Source organism: Mauremys reevesii, linkage group 7 (genome assembly GCF_016161935.1).
Source record: "Mauremys reevesii isolate NIE-2019 linkage group 7, ASM1616193v1, whole genome shotgun sequence".
In the NCBI taxonomy this organism is placed as follows: Eukaryota; Metazoa; Chordata; order Testudines; family Geoemydidae; genus Mauremys; species Mauremys reevesii.
The window spans coordinates 108490152-108507312 of NC_052629.1; the positions used below are offsets into that span (position 1 = coordinate 108490152).

At 42.6% G+C, this 17161-nt stretch overlaps 1 protein-coding gene across 9 annotated transcripts in view; it reads left to right on the top strand.

The window, feature by feature from the left end:
- SRGAP3 (SLIT-ROBO Rho GTPase activating protein 3) overlaps positions 1 to 17161 on the top strand; it is a 300075-nt gene that overhangs the window by 250125 nt on the left and 32789 nt on the right. For all 9 annotated transcript variants that reach the window (XR_005601272.1, XM_039547357.1, XM_039547359.1 and 6 more), the window contains 4 exons: positions 9973 to 10194; positions 10531 to 10632; positions 10892 to 11089; positions 12803 to 12887. Coding sequence is in view for 8 of the 9 variants with exons in the window: in XM_039547357.1 (XP_039403291.1) it covers positions 9973 to 10194; positions 10531 to 10632; positions 10892 to 11089; positions 12803 to 12887 (607 nt within the window). In the remaining variant the exon portion in view is untranslated. The remainder of the gene's footprint in view (positions 1 to 9972; positions 10195 to 10530; positions 10633 to 10891; positions 11090 to 12802; positions 12888 to 17161) is intronic.

Sequence of the window (17161 nt, forward strand, 5' to 3'; positions counted from 1 at the left end):
ATAATCATGCCTAGCTGTTTTCTGTAGCACTTTTCATCAGCAGAGCTCTAGGCGCTTTTACAGAGGAGGTAAGTAGTAGTATCCCCATTTTAGATGGGGAGACTGAGGAACAGAGAGGGGATGTTCCTTGCCCAAGGCCACCGTGGGGCTGTGAACATTGACTGGGGCCTCCGTGCACTGCTGACAAATTAACAGTAACTACTTGTGTGTCAAAGTGCTTTCAGTTCCCATTGCATGTCAAGCCAATGCTCTTAATAATGAGAAGATGGTTTTGACCTGTGTCCAGAGCATATTAATAAATTAGTTAGAAATAAAACAAATGCAGACCTCTTCATTTTTGCAAGCTCTTGTTTAATAATGTGGCCAAAGTGCACATATTTTCTTTTGCCAAAGTTGGCACCTTTGTAAATGATTTCTTCCTTCCTTGGAAAGTTCATACACTGGTCCTATTTTCCAATTCTTTTGCGTTTGTGCTGGTTCAGAAAAATCATGGAGCCTGTAAACCATTATTGTATGAAGACCATGAGGGAGATTTTGCTTCATAGCCCTTGTTACTTTTGCATGAAGAGGGGTGGTAGTTTCCCTCAGAACCAAAATGCCTATTCTCGACAATTTATAGTCCATCCCCCAGTAGAACTGAATGGACAGCACCGAATTCACCAAATCCATTCAAGGAATAATCCACCAATGAATTCAACTTTAAAAAAAAAAAAAGAGAGAGAAAGAAAAAGCTAAGAAAACCTGCATATATTGGAGATTGCTGCAGAGACTTTAGGGAAAAGAATAAAATCTAGGTTAAAATCCCTCAGAGAAGAACTACTCTAGAGACCACAGAGTTAATTAACTGTAGCTGGATTTCAAAAAGGGATGGGTAGTTTTAAGGCAAATAATATTTGTTATGTAAGATAAAGTTATTCAATTCATGCCGTAAAGCATTAATTCGATGACTGCAGGGCTCAGGAAAGATCGCTTCCCCTATTCCCTGCCCCTCCCACATCACTGCACATGTGGCTCGGAGCACAATAGGTAATTTTTAACATATCCTTTGAAGTATCAGGTATTGGCTACTGCCTCAGGCACAACCCAGTAGTTCCTATGGGGAAGAGAATACTGGCATTAATTGGAGTCCATAGTTCCAGTCCCAGTGACTTTTTAGAGGGTGGTAAGGTCAGGTCCTACATCTGAGGTGAAAACCTTACACACTGAGTTCTGGAAAAAAAGGCGATAGCTTAGTGTTCTGTGTCTACATTATCTTGCATCACAACACAGGCGTTCCGATTCCTAGCTTCAAATAAGAAAATTCCTCAAGTCCCCAGTTAACATGTTATGACAATGTAAATTATTCCATGGAAGTAATAGGGGTGGTTTTGATGTGAGTCAGAAACATGGGCAGTCTCCTAGAGAATCCATAAGTGGATCAGGACCGTGGGGTGTGCCTGGGGCTGCACCAGGATATACTGAAATCTGAACTACCTTGCCACAGGCAGCCATCCCATTACAGTGCAAATGTGATGTTCCAGACCATCCTGAAGGTCTGGAACATAGACTGAAGCTAAAATAGCCAAGCCCTTGGCAGATACCTCCTGGGAATGCTCCCATGCTTGGACAGTCACCAACTTCTAAATTTTTGTTCTGCAGCGCATAGCCTTTGCCTCATGCCATAGAGCTATCTAGACTGAGATACCTTGCTGCTGTATCGCAGTCAGACATCTTGACGTGTCACCATGTGGTGAAGTTGTATGGGCCCCAAAGGGTTTTCAGGATGCTTTCAGTGTCCTGTCAGGCTAGCTGGCAAGAGGCAGGAACAACCCACTGAAACTGGAATCCAGAAAATTGGGAAGAGAGGTGACCGGTTGCTAAGGCACAGTGAGCATACTTCTAAAGACCAGTCCAGTTTCAAAGAGATTCCTTATTTAAAGTTGGGATCTGGTAAAAATCTCTAGAACTGGGATAGACTTTGGGATTGTGTCCATTTGTAATTAAATTACAGCAGATGTTCATAGCACTCTGAAGAACCTGTTCATTCTCAGGCAGATGGAAGAGCAGAACAATTTACCGTTATTTTTGGTCTCTGAGAAAATCGCCTTCGCTACTTCCTGGAGGAAACATTTTGCCTCCTCACTACTGAAGTGGCTCACAAAGGTTTATCTTGGTTTAAAGGCAGTTTCATCTAGTGGATTGACATGAAGTGGGGAGCTAGTAAGCCTTAAATTTAATGCTGGCGTTGCCTGCAGACTCGTGGTGTGTGGGCGAGTTGCTAACCTTTCTCCCTCAGTTTTCTCATAAGTGTTCAGGTATCGAAGCGACAGGTACCTTAGAAGTACCTTGGCTGGATAGAGCTGAAAATATTGGGCTAATCAGCATTGCAAACACTTTGGGATATAGAGAGGTTAGTGTCTCTCCATCTCTTTGAAAAGTATAAAGACCTGTATACATGGTAAGTATTATTATCCACATCAAAATACCATGATGGCTGGTTCTCTACAAATAGCTAGCAATGGGGAATAATTTTCATCTGTGAGGGAGGACTGTGTTGTTTACTATGCCTCCTCGCTTCCTTTCTGAGGACATATCTATGGCAGCTAACCAGTATCTCTTCAATCCTATCAGTATATTATAACTTCCCACGCTGGCAAACCCACCCTTCGATCACGTACTGCAGTGAGCAGAGCAGCTTGCTTGTTGTGGTCAGACATTTTGACCGCATTTATCCCAATTGGGCTGGAATATCCTGTGCAATATGTTTATTTTGATGTCCCCTCTCCATTCAGGAAAAACACAAGCATTGGCTATAGAAATGTTACTAGTCTGTCTTCTGTATTTCTTATAGATCAACACAATTATTCCTTAAAAACTATTTTTTGTAACATTAATACTTTCCATTCTATGTCACCATCCATCGAAGGATCTCAAGCAATGGCATACATTTATTACAAGTGTTTGCGGAGCACCAGTGCCTACAGGTTACAAAGGGAGGTTGTGTTATCCCTCGGAGGCTTTTAATAGGGGTTTGTCTAACCTGTTATTAGGGATGACCTCTAGGTATATCTGGTCCTTTCTCAGCCTGGGGGGGTGGACTAGATGACTTCCAGCTCTGTGTTTCTATGACGCTATCATTGTGATAGCACAGTGCAAGTATTAACTTTACAAACATTACAGTAAGCCATATTACAGCCATGTTAGGTATTTTAGACCTATTTTACAGATAGTGAATCTGAGGCACAGATGGTTCAGTGATTTGTCCAAGGTTACACAGTAAATCATTGCCATAGATGGGAATAGAACCAAGGAGTCCTGCCTCCCTCCCCAAATGGAAAAATCCCATAGAATTTAATAATGAATACTAACCTTTCTATGGGTTTTTTTTTAGTCATCCCATAGACTTCTATCCCTGCTTCAAAAAGCCTATAGAAAGAATCACCTTTTCTTTTAAATTCTGTAGGTTTTTAGGGTTATTTATCTAGTACCCTATAACATTGCTGTAGAACCCTTTAGTTGCTATCGGTATTAAATGCTATAGGGCACTTCCATGCAGGCCGCTCGCCTGCCTTAACTACTAAGCCACTCTCCTTCCCTATTGTGAGCAAAAGGACGAGTTCATTCTGCTGGGAGCAATTTGTTTGATAGCGTGAGTACAACTATTTGTAATATGTTCAAATATAAGAAGAGGAAAACGGAGCAACTGAGCTTTGCAGAGAGATCTGCCTGTGCCATAAAGTAGAGCAGTTCCTCTGTGTGCCGGTGAAGAATATTGTAAGGTCATTGATTATTAACAAAGCAGTTCAGGCTCAAATATTTGCTGTCAGCTGAAAGTTGGTTTTATTCTTAAAATTCTGCTCCCTCTTTTGTTCTGTTGGCGCAACTTGTGTGCCTGTGCCGTGACCAGTGGGACTAATTCTTCTGAAGTTAGGGGCCAGCCAACCGCATAAAACCATGTTCACATTAATTGTGACCATCTGGCCATTTGTGTCACAATGGGAGCTGAGTTCTTTTGAAAACCTGTCCCTAGTTTTGGTGCCCAAGTGAAGAAGGCTGAGGAAGGATGGCCCCGTGAATAGGGTGCTAGTCTAGGACTTATGAGACCCGAGTGCAGTCCCCTGCCCCATCACCAGTTTCCTGTGAGACACCTAAAGCGATACCTATCACTGTACTGCCGCATGGGCTATGCGGCATGTGGATTGCAGAGTGCATCAGAATGCCTTGTGTGGCTGTTGCTGGTGTGAGCTAAAAGGTACCTTGCTCATATTACCATAGAGCTCTTTGTCAGACAGGACTGCATTAACTGTACCTTTTAGTTCAGGCCAGCAACATCCACACAGGGCAGTTACATTGCAACCTTTTGGTGTGATCTGCATACTCCCATAGTCTGTGCTGCAGTGAAACCTAGATAGGCCCTTAATCTCTCTCTGCCTCAGTTCCCCTCTGTGAAATGGGGATAGTAGCACTTCCCTACCTCACAGGGATGTTGTCAGGATAAGTAAAGATTCTGAGGTGCTTAAATACTACGGTAATTGGTGCTATAAATAGATAGAAGTGGGAGCTGAGCTCTTTTCAAACTTTGGTCCCAATCATGTGAGCAGAGCACTGGAAAATCTGCCCCTGAGCTCTTCTGAAAACCTAAGTTTATTGTATAACATTTTGAAATACACAAAAGCCTGAGAGTTTATCAGAGAATCATGGAAATTAGAAATGGGTGATCTAACAATTCTTCCCTACCTATCTCTCAGCCAAATGCAGGATTGTTCTCTCCAGTGCAGCAGTGGGACAATTCTTGGTTCATTTTAGTATCTATGCAGCTTTAATGACAGGGAAGGGGTTTTGGTTAGAATTGGGGTGGAACTGGGAGTTGGGACTTCATAGCTCTGTTCCTGCCTCTGTTGGTGATTTACTCTTTGACTCTGACCAAGTCACTTAACTTCCTGTGCCTCAGTTGACCTCTGTTTAAAAAAGCTAATATTTCCCTACTTCACAAGGGTGTTGTGAAGCTTAATTAGTTAATATATTAAGACTTGGAGTTCCTCAGGTGAAAGGCACTATAGAAATGCTAAGAATTCTTATTAGAATTTGTGGTTCTGATTTGCTTTCTGTCAAAGGGAAGAGTGGATTTAGAAAATGCCGTTCCTTCTGATGCTGGGAGAAGGAGTCTGAAGTCTTTTTTTTTTTTTTTTTTTTTTTTAAATTTGTGTGTCTCTTTGAAGGTTTTTTTCTTTCTTTTCTGGGCACCAGAGTGTGAAGCATCAGGCAGGGTGCTAATCAGCAGAGACTGAAGGAGCTGTAAAAATGTTGTTAGTAAGGCAGCCGCCCTAGTTGTCAGTAGCAGCAGACTTATTGGTATTACAGTAACTGCTGGTTCAGTATGAATTCAGCATTAAAAATGAGGTGAAACAGCATTATGGAGAACTACGGGGTGTGTCTGAATTGTGAGGTTTTCAGAAGCACTCTGCACTGCCTTAACCCTTCTTCCACTAAAGCCAGTGGTTCTCAGTGATTTCCATGGCAGCAGCTAGGCCGACACTGGATTCTTTGGGAAATGCCACCCTTAGACAGACACAGATATTTTGGTTTTGTGTCTTTTTTTTGACCTGCTAATTGGTGCTGTAATTGTTGGGGATCCACAGTAGCACAGATTTGTAGACCTCTTCAGCACAGACTTTTGGGATCCTTTTGGAAGCATGAGGCTGATTCTGAAGTAGGACAGCATTCTTCTGTCAAGTCAACGCATGGATCATGGCTCCCCCATTCTGCTCTTCCCATGTGTGCAGAAATCTCATTAACAAGAATGGCATCCGCCTGCATCTAAAATGAGCAGATCATAGAGTCAAGATTCCCCTGTTGATCTGAGAAGAGAATTTTGCCTTTATTCCCCTCCTGCTTGGAATTTTATTGTGGCATTCTGAAATCCTGGTACTGTGACATTAGTCTCAAAAGGGCTTCCTTCTGGAGGCGGTACTTCCTGTAACTGACTGGCTGTTCACATACTTGAATATCAGAGAAGTACATTGATCTCATGAAAGCTGAAAGGCAATGGGTAGATTATGTTAATACTCTACTCAACTTCCACCCACAGTCCCAGAGTAGCTGGCTATTTGTTCTAAAATTGTCAGTGGTGAAAGAGTTAACAATATTGACATTTTGGGTTACCATCACTAGGCTTCAGTGTTAACGTCCAATGTTATGAATGGGAGCCTTTCCTACTTCTTTAGGGAATATTCTTTCAGTCTCTTTGCAGACTCAGGAAGGCACAGTGCATCAGTTCACCATCATATTTTTTCTTCAACTGTAAAGGCTGGAAGCTTATTTTAAGGAAAGCTTGAATTCTGCTCATGGGGCCTTCAAAGAAGTGTCAACATGGCTGACTGCTGGCAGTCTGACTTATTTAAATTAAGCCAGGTCAGGATAAAGGGTGCACTATGACCATATCATTCATGTCCCAAACTGGCTACTGCACATGTGGCAAGCCTGGGTCAGGGTAGGCTGAGTATGCTCGCATATCAGTGAGCAGGAGTCAGCCCGTCGTGTTTTTGCTCCCACTTTTAGCACACAGTGACATAAAAACATCTCTGTGTGACTTAATCTGAACTGAGGGACGTCTCTTCACATCAGTGGATAGGACGAGATGTCGTCTTTGGCTGGAGTTGCTTGTGGCAGTAACTGAGTTTTAATGTTTCACTTTGAGTTTAGTGATGGTAACATTTTGATGCAGAATTCTGGTTGTTTTTTAACATGACTTAATTCTTTTTTTCTCCCTTCAGTGTATTTCTCAGAAAGGTGATGGCAGGTCTGGAAACTGGAGTCCTCCGTGTATCCATAGAACAGTCTATTTTGGATTAATTTTGATTAGATTAACAAGGCCAAATTCTTTCTGTCTTTCTTAATCTTGTTTTTTGGGCTACACTGATCACCATGGTATCTGGTTTCAACAGTTAACACTAGGAGGACTGAATTTGGCCTACTTATATTAAATTAGGTCCTGATCCCTTGTACCCACACCAAATCCCATTGAAGTCAAGCAGTGCAATGGCTGGATCCAGGGCTTAGAATGTAAACTCCTTGGCTCAAGGGCTGTCTCCTTCTATGTGCGATAAGCACCTCACACATCTTTAGTGATAAAGAAGTAACAAATACTGTTAACAGGTGCAGCATAACTGACATTAATATGAACCTTTCACTTTAAGGTGGCAGGTTGTATGATGAGCTTGAAGACCTGAACTCAGCCGACCCACTCCATTTCACATAGGTTACTTAATAGCTATCAAACTGTAAAGAATCTCGGTCATTTTAGAGTTGAGTGAATAACTGATTTTTTTGATTCAGTGGCTGATATGAAAAGTTAAAATAAAAAAAAAATTGGGTTTGTTTCAAACCCAAACAGATTTTTTGTTGTTGTTGTAATTCTTAACTAAACGAAAAACTGGAAAATTTAGTTTGAATGGAACAACAGGTTTCAAATGTTGATTCATAATGACATTTCAACAAATCTCTAAATGAACCATTTTGACATTTCGTTCTGAAATATCTACTGATTCCCGCCCCCACCCCCAATCAGTTTTTTCAGCCAAAACCGTTTGCAGAATTTGACTATATATATAGGGGTGTGTGTGTGTGTGTGTGTATGTATGTATGTATGTATGTATGTATGTGTATATGTGTATATATATATATAAAAATAAAATTCACCAACCTCTAGTCATTATTGACTTGGTTCCAACTCTAGTCATGACCAAGTGGTTGTTTAATATTAATGATCTAATTTGAGACCATGTTGGTAGCCAATGTAACCCAGTTTGAAAATGCAATAGAAGCAATGTTGAAATAGTGTGGAGTTTTATTTTTCAGGAGTGGGTTTAATCCACTGAGAATTTTAGAAATGGTTTAATTATATCAGGCACGTAAGTTGTCCTGATAGATTGTCCAGCTTTCTAGCTTTTCTCAGTTACAGCTAGAACAGCGATAAACTTCGTCTACTGTTGTTTTGTTCGTATGTCAGCAAAACTTCTTAACCTCTATAATTCATAATTTGTAATGTTAATTGTATTTTGACAGCTTTTATATAATATAAGGATAATTCAGTAGCAGTCATTAGTTAGATGCCGTATGAAACAAAAGATGGGTCAGCAATTCTTTGTCCTCGTTTCTAGAGGGAGGGCATTATTTTAGGCATATCACAGTATGCATGTGTTGGGGACAGGTGAATGTGAAGTTCCTCACATGGGGTAAAGCCTGGCGTGGTATAAGCTCCCCAACAGTGCCAGTGCCCCTTTATCCTGAACTCCAACCCCTCTTCTCTCTCAAAGAGCCTCAAAGAGCTCTTCTCATGCACCTTCATCTTTTTACCCACAATACCTTCTGTTTCAGACTTGCCCTCCACAGGCCTGTTAAAGTGTCATTGTCATCAGGGCTGAGACATCTTCTGACTGTCCAGTCCAGCACAGTCCCCTCGCAGCTCTGCTAATGCAACTCAGTGCTGATGTGTAACAATCTCACCGTTTCCAGTCTTCTTTTCTCTCTCTGCACACAGCTATACCTGCATTTTGGCTGAGATCCAAAACTGGAATGTCCCTTCGCTCCCCATCTTTGCCAGTGCACCTCTGCCCTGATCCACAGCATCCAGGTTCTTCAAGACTTGGTCCCCTTTCAAGTAGAGTCTGCCAACCAAGCCCAAATTACATAGTGGTTTTGCGGCATAGCCAAAACTCCCTTTAGGGAGTGGGAGGAGACCATAAAAGTCATTTTTACTAGGTGGTGACTGGCCATTCTTTGCAGCGACTCCAATGCTGTTGATGCATCATACAAACAAGACTCGATTATATTGAAAACAGGGCTTTTTTCATATACAGTATTTTGACAGCAATTAGCTTTCAGTTCTATCCTTTTCCCCAAGGAGGAATGATCACTTATGCATGAGAAACTGTTCCCTTTTGAGTAAGAGAGAGGGGGATAATGGAAGCATCTTCATTGCTGTGATGAAAGAGTTCGATAACAGGGAGTGTTTGAATGCCAGCTTACTTTAACGTCTGTCTCTGCTAGCTAATTTTGATGAATGCATTTCTGTGCTTAGAAGGGGCTTGTGGAAAGGTGCAGTAAATTGACTGAGGAGGGAGGAATAAGCTAGGCAGTCAGTGAACAAGGGGTACACATCTTGGAAACCCATGACCTGTTCCTCCCTGGCTACTATCCTGTGAAATCTGATCAGTTAGCAGAGTTGGGCCTGGTCAGAATTTGGCCCAGGAAATTGCAGGGTGTGGCAGGAATGGGCATTGGTGAGGAACTAGCTGAGCCAGCACTTGCTCAACATCCCAGCATGGCTGTAGAGGGTGCTGTGACTTTTGGAGATGCTTCCCTTCAGCTGAGCCATGTCACTCTTGGCACGACGTAGGGTATGTCTGCCTTGCAGCTGGGTGGTGTGATCCTCAGCTAGAGGAGACATACCTGCGCTAGCTCTAATAGAGCCAGGGCACTACAAATTAAGCAGAGTTGCAGCTGTGTAAATGGCAGGAGGGGCTAGCCACCCCAAGTATGTACCTGTCTGAGAGTCTAGGCACTTGCCAGCTGGCCCCGCCCACCGCTTGCACTGCTGCGGCTACTCTCTTTTTTTTTTTTTTTGCATGCTGGCTCATTCAGCGCTAGAGGGGTATGTCTCCTTGAGCTGGAATTTACTCCTCCAGCTTGAAATGGCCACTGTCCAGTGAGGGTAATTGGTAGTATTTCCTTTAATTCCCCCAGCGTCTTTGAGTGCGTACTGTATGCTTCACGTCCTACTGCTGTCTGTTGCTGGTGTATGTTATTAAACAGCTGATGTGTTCTACTCTGGAAGTGGCTACATTTCATTGGCTGACAAAATGATTCCTGTGCCCATACATGGTGCTCTGAGGCCCTGCGGCGTGAAGGGGATATTTAAATGTGAGAATTCTTTACTCATGTTACTCAGTCTGTGAACGTGACCTTTCTTCAATAATTCTCCCCCTCCCTCAGTGTTGTGATCTGGGATTCCATGCCAGCCTAGCTCGGACATTCAGGACATACCTGTCTGCTGAATATAACCTAGAAACCTCACGCCATGAGGGCCTGGACATCATTGAGAACGCGGTGGACAACCTGGACGCACGGAGTGACAAGCATACAGTCATGGACATGTGCAACCAGGTCTTCTGCCCTCCGCTGAAGTTTGAATTCCAGCCTCACATGGGGGATGAGGTACTGGACCTGTAGAAAACAGCATCAGCAATTTGGCATAGCCTGAGCTGTCCTAGTTTCCTCTCTCCCTAGTCTGTGATCTTTAACCTCTTTCCCATCCTATTGCCACTGTGCTTCTGTTCATGCTGCTTTCCTTTTTCAACTCTTTTCAACTGCTATGTGATAAATGCTTTTCTTAGGCCCAGATACAGGGCATTGCCAGTTAGAGATGGGGTGGGCTACCCAACCTCCCAGAAAGAGACGAGCTTGGGGCGGGGGAGAGAATCATATAATTGCTTAAAGTATTCCTATTTGTCCAGTGAATGTTTCAGTCTCTGGTTTTGTTACTACCATCAGGTATGTCAGGTGAGCGCCCAACAGCCTGTGCAGACGGAGTTGCTCATGCGATATCACCAGCTGCAGTCTAGACTTGCCACTCTCAAGATAGAGAATGAGGAGGTGAGAGCAATAACTGGCTTTGATCATTATTCCGGTGGACTATGCTAATGACCTTCAGCATTTTGTGCTAGAGCTTTTAGTCGGTTGGAATCGTCTACGATGCTGAGACTTCTGGTGGCTTTTCTGAAGACTCCCACTGACTTCAGTGGACATTGGATCAAGCCCAGTACATAAGAGCTGCTTGATGGCCAATTACTGTGGCCAAAATATGTCATTCTCCCAGTTTGTTTCACAACTACTGTGCTCCCCATTTCTGCAGGTACGAAAAACTCTGGATGCCACTATGCAGACCTTGCAGGACATGCTGACGGTGGAAGATTTTGATGTTTCAGATGCCTTCCAGCATAGTCGCTCCACTGAGTCAGTCAAATCAGCCGCTTCAGAGACCTACATGAGTAAAATAAACATTGCCAAGAGGAGAGCCAACCAACAGGAAACTGAAATGTTCTATTTTACGGTGAGTCTCGTCTCAAGCTATCTAGGCTACGCAGCATTAATTGGTTGGGTTGAGTCCCATTTGAAATGCTTGTTAGTGAACAGAAAAAGCCAGTTTGGTCTGTTTAAATATTTGTCTTGTGTTTGTTTGAAATTGAAATGTGTGCTTCTTGGCTGTAGGGAAATGCGCAGGGAACAATCATGCAGCCTGGTGTTACTTTAAAAAAGCAACAACTTTAAAAGCTAGACATGAAAGGAGACTTAAAGAAATGAGCTGGGAGACTCAATAATGGGCAATAAAGCCTTCCACTCCAGTTTGCTGATCGGAAACCACCCCAGTTTCTTAGTGTTACCACCTCAGGGTCTATGTGAGATGAGTTTGATGGTCTCTGTTCAATTCCCATAAGATGTCACTCTGCAGAACTGTCAGTCCAGCCCACCTACCCTCAGCAAAAACCGACAGGCATGGCTAAATCTCCACTTTGAGAATTCTCTCCTATTGTTCTGTGGAGGGTATGGGATTAGCTCCCTCTGGCCGCGTAGAACAGGCCTCTCAATGGGTTCCCAAATCCCAGGGGGTCCACATACATCCTGGGGAGTCAATAGGAGGCCAAGGCCATCCATGTGGGGAGCCAATGCCTCTCCTTTAACTCTTGGACTTCAGTGTTGCCTTTGCCCAAGAGCCACAGCCTGGCATCTGCCCTGGGGACAAATTTAAGGGTAATCTCCACCATGGAAAGATGGCTGTAGGAAGATACCCATAACCTGGGGCTGTAGCATCTTTCTGCAGCAAGCTCTATAAGTTGGGTATAGAAGTGACATTCATTCTGGCCTGCCCATCTTTCCACTGTGCAGATCCCAGGGTCTGTAGAACAGGCTCCTTATTATTTCTATTTCAAGTATTATAAGAGATGTCTTCAAGAGAAGTGTCCCCTGTTCTCAACAAGGCACATGTTATTGAAGGTTGTTGGTAACATGACATGGCTTGTAGTGTCCCATGAGACATTCACGTCTGCAGTAGGGCTTACAGCTTCTCTGTGATTATTTTTGTATGGTTCCCATTCAGAGAGTTAGTTGCAATTTTGTTTGTAAGAAGATGTTTGTTTTTTTTAAGGCATTTTGCAAAAGTTCTCTCTCTCTCTTTCATTTTCTGTCCCTTTCTCCCCCACTCCTGAGATGTATAAAGTTATTGGCCTCCAAGGCATTATTGGGTATGAGGCGGTCTCTAAATAAAATAGAAATGTTATGCATTGAATGAGACTAGCTGCTTAGCATAAGTATCTGATCTCCCGAGCCAGGAAGATCTCATGCACTGGGAATTCTCCCTTCCTTATCGCTGTTTGCACAAAGGCAGAGCCCTGTCTCTGGAAGGAAAAGCTCATTGCTTATTGGGGCCATTCCCAGAAGCCTGACAAAAGCAGGCTTTCTTTGAACTGTTTTCTTTGGGGTTCCTTGTGTTCCAAAGCCCTGACCTCAAGCACATGGCACAACACAAAGAATTCTGGGCTAATAAGATCAACAGTACTGCTGTTTGAATAGTGAAAGAGCAAATTTTAACCTATCCTTGGTTCACTTTTGTGTATGTAACTGAAGTCTGGTTTATTAGAGCCTAACAGACTCTCTTGCTGAATCCCTTTACAGCAATCCCACAGGCAAAAATGTATATCAGTTAGAAAACATTTTCACCAAGAGTCCTTACTCATGTTGTATTTGTGTTTGTGGGTTTTTTTTCCAGAAATTTAAAGAGTATTTGAATGGCAGTAACCTTATCACCAAGCTCCAGGCTAAACATGACTTACTGAAGCAGACTCTTGGAGAAGGTGAGTCCTAGGGTAAGGTCCAGAGAGAAACCTTGCATCTCACATCAAGATTTCAAACCAGACCTTGAACTTTTCAAATCTCACCTGCTACTTTCCATTCCCTGGGTGAATGCTAGCCTCTACAATGAGTTGCTTCTGCTAAGATTAACGGAAGACATGCAAAAATATTCTAGACCCAATCACCTTTATTTGTGACCGAGAGTAGACTGTGAATTCAAAATGTAAATGTTAGGCTGCATTATTGCTGCTTGCACTGCCACTGGGCCCCTGCAAGGATTTAGTCCAGAATTATAGCTATACCCAATCACGCTTTCTCCAGCAGCAGCCAAGGGGTTAACTGCACAAACCCAAACCCAATGGAAGCGATTTTAACAGGGATGCTGTTTACTTCACTGCTTTCATTGGCAATTAAAGGGTCATTTTTCAAATATGTTAGGCTTCCAGATTAGGTTTTGTACATTAAACATTTTTACAAGCACTGATATGAATTGAAATGCTTGCAGAAATATAATTTTAAATTAAATTCCCTGGCGCTGGAGATCCAAAGCCAGCTGCAGCAGCAGCTCTGTGCTAAGCATGGAGACTTGGCAGTGAACCTGACTGGAAACACATAGTGGTTAACCTTCTGTTCTAGTTTCACTTTCCAAGCAAGTGAAATGAAGAAAACCAAACAGGACACATGGTGAAAAGTAATTGGATATTTAAAACCCTTTCACTTTTAATAATCAGGGAGTTGTGACGGTGGTACAGTAAAGAAATTTAAGAACATTTATATGATTTTTTTTTAATCCTTGACAATGTCCTGAGTCTGTGAAGTGCTGAGCACCTCCAACTCTCATTGAGGTCTGCAACTGTTAACGACAGGTGCTGACATCAAGTTGAGGTGTGCTGAGGTCCCAGCACCTTCCCTTATGGGAAATCCTACAGATTTCTGTACGTTTGTGGATCATCCCGTGGAACAGAATAAAAAGAGACTTTTAACCCTGCCCTAGAATTCTATAAGATGGTTTAGAAAATCTCTAGACAGGATCTTTATTCTTCAGTCAGTTCAGTAGATCTTTTAGTAGGAACCTCTATTAAATTCACTAGGACTAGGATAACCTGGGGTAATGTGCATTCCTGATGGGTCTGTATTATTGAATTACAAATGATTTCACCGCAGTTAATATCTTAGACAGACTAATTTCAGTTAATGTATAAATTCAATTTCTTTAATTGTAGGGGCCTGGTCTTAGTGAAAGATTCCATTGGAAGGAAATATAGCCTCCTGAGAAGCCAGTTGGGGTTTCCCAGGAGCACTAATGATATTGTTCAAAAAGGAAGACTTCATTAGTTTTATAAAGCTTCTGAGCTTTAGAACACAAGGGGACCCCTCATTTCTGATTGGCAGAGGAGATGCTCATGACCCGCGCATGCCTTCTGTGTACATTCATGTTCACGTGACTACATAAGGTCACTGGGAACTTGAAGGGTATCTGCAGGCTGAACAGTAGAGTATTTCAGCTACCCAAGCAATAGATCTGAACTTAGTCCATGCACTGTGTAAACTGCAGATTCATCCCTTCCCTGGGGCGTGGCTTTACTTACAAAACAATGAGACCCTGTAATGGTCAGCTCACACCTTGTCCCTATCCCCAGTCTTGGCTGCTGCTACAGTTCCTCCTTCAGGACTGATCCAATCCTGCCAGACAGCCATTTCCACCTGCTTTTATGCAGATAGAGTCACCTGTCTCAGTGAGTTGGGGAAAACCCACTTAACTCTTTCTCACCTACCTAAAGAGCAGGGTGTTTCATCTACCTGCTAACGCAAGAGGGTGTTTCAGGCAAACATTGTTGACCTCTTACAAACCTCTTATACCACCTTGGATTTTTGGTCTACAGTCTGAACCTCCACTCTCTGTGTAGGGGTCTCTGTCATCCCTTAGCCACAGTTTCGTTAGGTTTAAGGTTGTGGTTGAGGAAAGATCTTAAAGCACATGCCTAAGTCTGTCCCTATCCAGGATAAGGCTTAAGCACATGCTTTAAGTTAAGTAGCTGCGTAAGTGCTGTCTTGAATAGAGACACTTTTCCTCATTGATACCTAACCCAGGGATTTTTAGCTCTATGGGAACAGTAAATATTTTTTGTGTATTCTGCCCAGTTTGCAGAAGACCGAGATGCTTTATAGCCCTGGATAGTTGTTCCACAATGGGAGAGAGGATACTTTAAAAATAAGTTTTTAAAGGATCAGCTGTCTCCAGTCTCATTTTAGTACTACAATAAGCGTGCTGCTGATCTTAATGTAATAAAAATGAATTCGCTTCTGTTGTCTTTTGTCCCAAACATATTTTCTCCTCCAAGTTTTTTTTGCTTTAGAACCTACTTTTCCCTTAGATCCTGTGATTTATTGCATGCAGTGTCCCTTAAACAGCACTGCATCTGAAGAATAAAATTTTAACATAAGAAAACTGTCATAGTGGACTCCTAGGGCTCTATGAAAATACTTTCCTCTCCTAGAATTCTCAGTACCCTGGATAGCCCACTAACACTGCAGTAGCAGAACAATAGCAGTCTGTTCTACATTCTTATTGGGGTAGTCCCATATTTCAAATGAACTTGGGTATGGATCTCATCAGATTTAGTCAATCACTGCACATTGCCAGGCAGAGCTCCCAGCAGCTGTTTCCAAATTCAGGCTTTGATATTTTGGAGGAGGGAGGGGTAGGTGGAGTAAAGGGGGAGGGATAGCTCAGTGGTTTGAGCATTGGCCTGCTAAACCCAGGGTTGTGAGCTCAATCCTTGAGGGGGCCATTTAGGGATCAGGGGGAACTGTCAGGGATAGTACTTGGTTCTGCTAGGGAAGGCAGGGACTGGACTCAATGACCTTTCAAGGTCACTTCTAATTCTATGAGATAGGTATATCTCCATATATTGTTGTAAAGCGTTAGTAGAAATCTGACCCATCTGGGCTCTTCCCATAGATCAGATCTTAATGCAGAGAACAGGCCTATCTCCTTGATAGTACTAAGATGATATCATAAATCAGTGGGTAAAATGATTGGACTCCTGATGATGCATTGCTAATCATTGTTCCCATAACTGGAAAAACTATGGCAGTGCTTAGAAGAGAGAACTATAGTTAAGGTTGCAAAGAGTCAGTTTAAACTTCATTTTTGTTCCCTAAGAGCTGTGTGAAAAAAGCCACAGGTGTGTCACAAAATTTCACGTGAAAATGTTGAGCATTTCATTGCAAGCTCTCAGGTGATTCCAACGTTTAGACTTTCTGCAAAAAATCCACTAAATGGCCATTTTCACACTGGATATTTAAAATGGCACATTTCAATGTGACCTGATTTTTATCTGAAGGAAATTTGGCATTTTCAAAACACTGTATTTTTTGCTCAAAAGTAGGAAATTATTTGCTGCAGGGACCTTAACTTTTGCATTTCCTGACTCTCCTTGATTTTATTGTACCACTTTAGTGTCACATATCATAGGGTGTAATATTTTTAGAGGAAAACCAGTGAGATTTATCAACAGCTTTTCTACTGGGGGAGAAGGCGAGGTTGGAGTAAAAAATCCCATAGAGGTGGCAGGTCTGGGAAAGGATGGCTGAATGGCCAGCTGTCCAGCAGAAGGGAGGTGGAGAGGAAGGCTTTTTCATGATGTTGAGTTTTAGACATATCTAGAAAGAGATGTGAGAGAGAGAGTCATGTGAGTCTGCACAGTGCAGGAGAGGTTCAGGTGGGAAAAGAGAGTTTTGTGAGTTGTAAGTGTAACTCCCTGGTGAGTGTGTGTTACCGGTCCCTCTCTGCATCCAATCTGTCGGGGATATGAGTCTGTTACAGCCCCAGCTACAGAGCCTAGACTTGTTAGCTCAAGCTGTAGCAGCTCATACTTTTATCTGTGGAGGTCCCCACTTCAGTTACAGGCTTGATGGCCAAGATGGTGTTTGAACTTGTGTGATTGAACAGTGTCGCTCAGGACTGTGTGTAGATGGCAGCGAGGAGTCAGCTGAGGTCTGATCCCTGGCGACGTTGTAACAGGGATGTGAACTTGAACGTTTCCTTTTATGTGCCATACAAAATAAAGAGGAAATCAGCGATCCAGGCCTTCGCGGAAAGGCACAAACAGCATGCGAAATTAGTTTACAATTTATCTGTGGAATGACATCATTTTTATAAGTTTAATAGATCTTATCAGTGATATGCTGCCATTTATATAAAATCTGAACACTATAAATACATGAAGGGAATAAGAATATTGACAGCCAGAATAGAGTCTGCTTGGATATG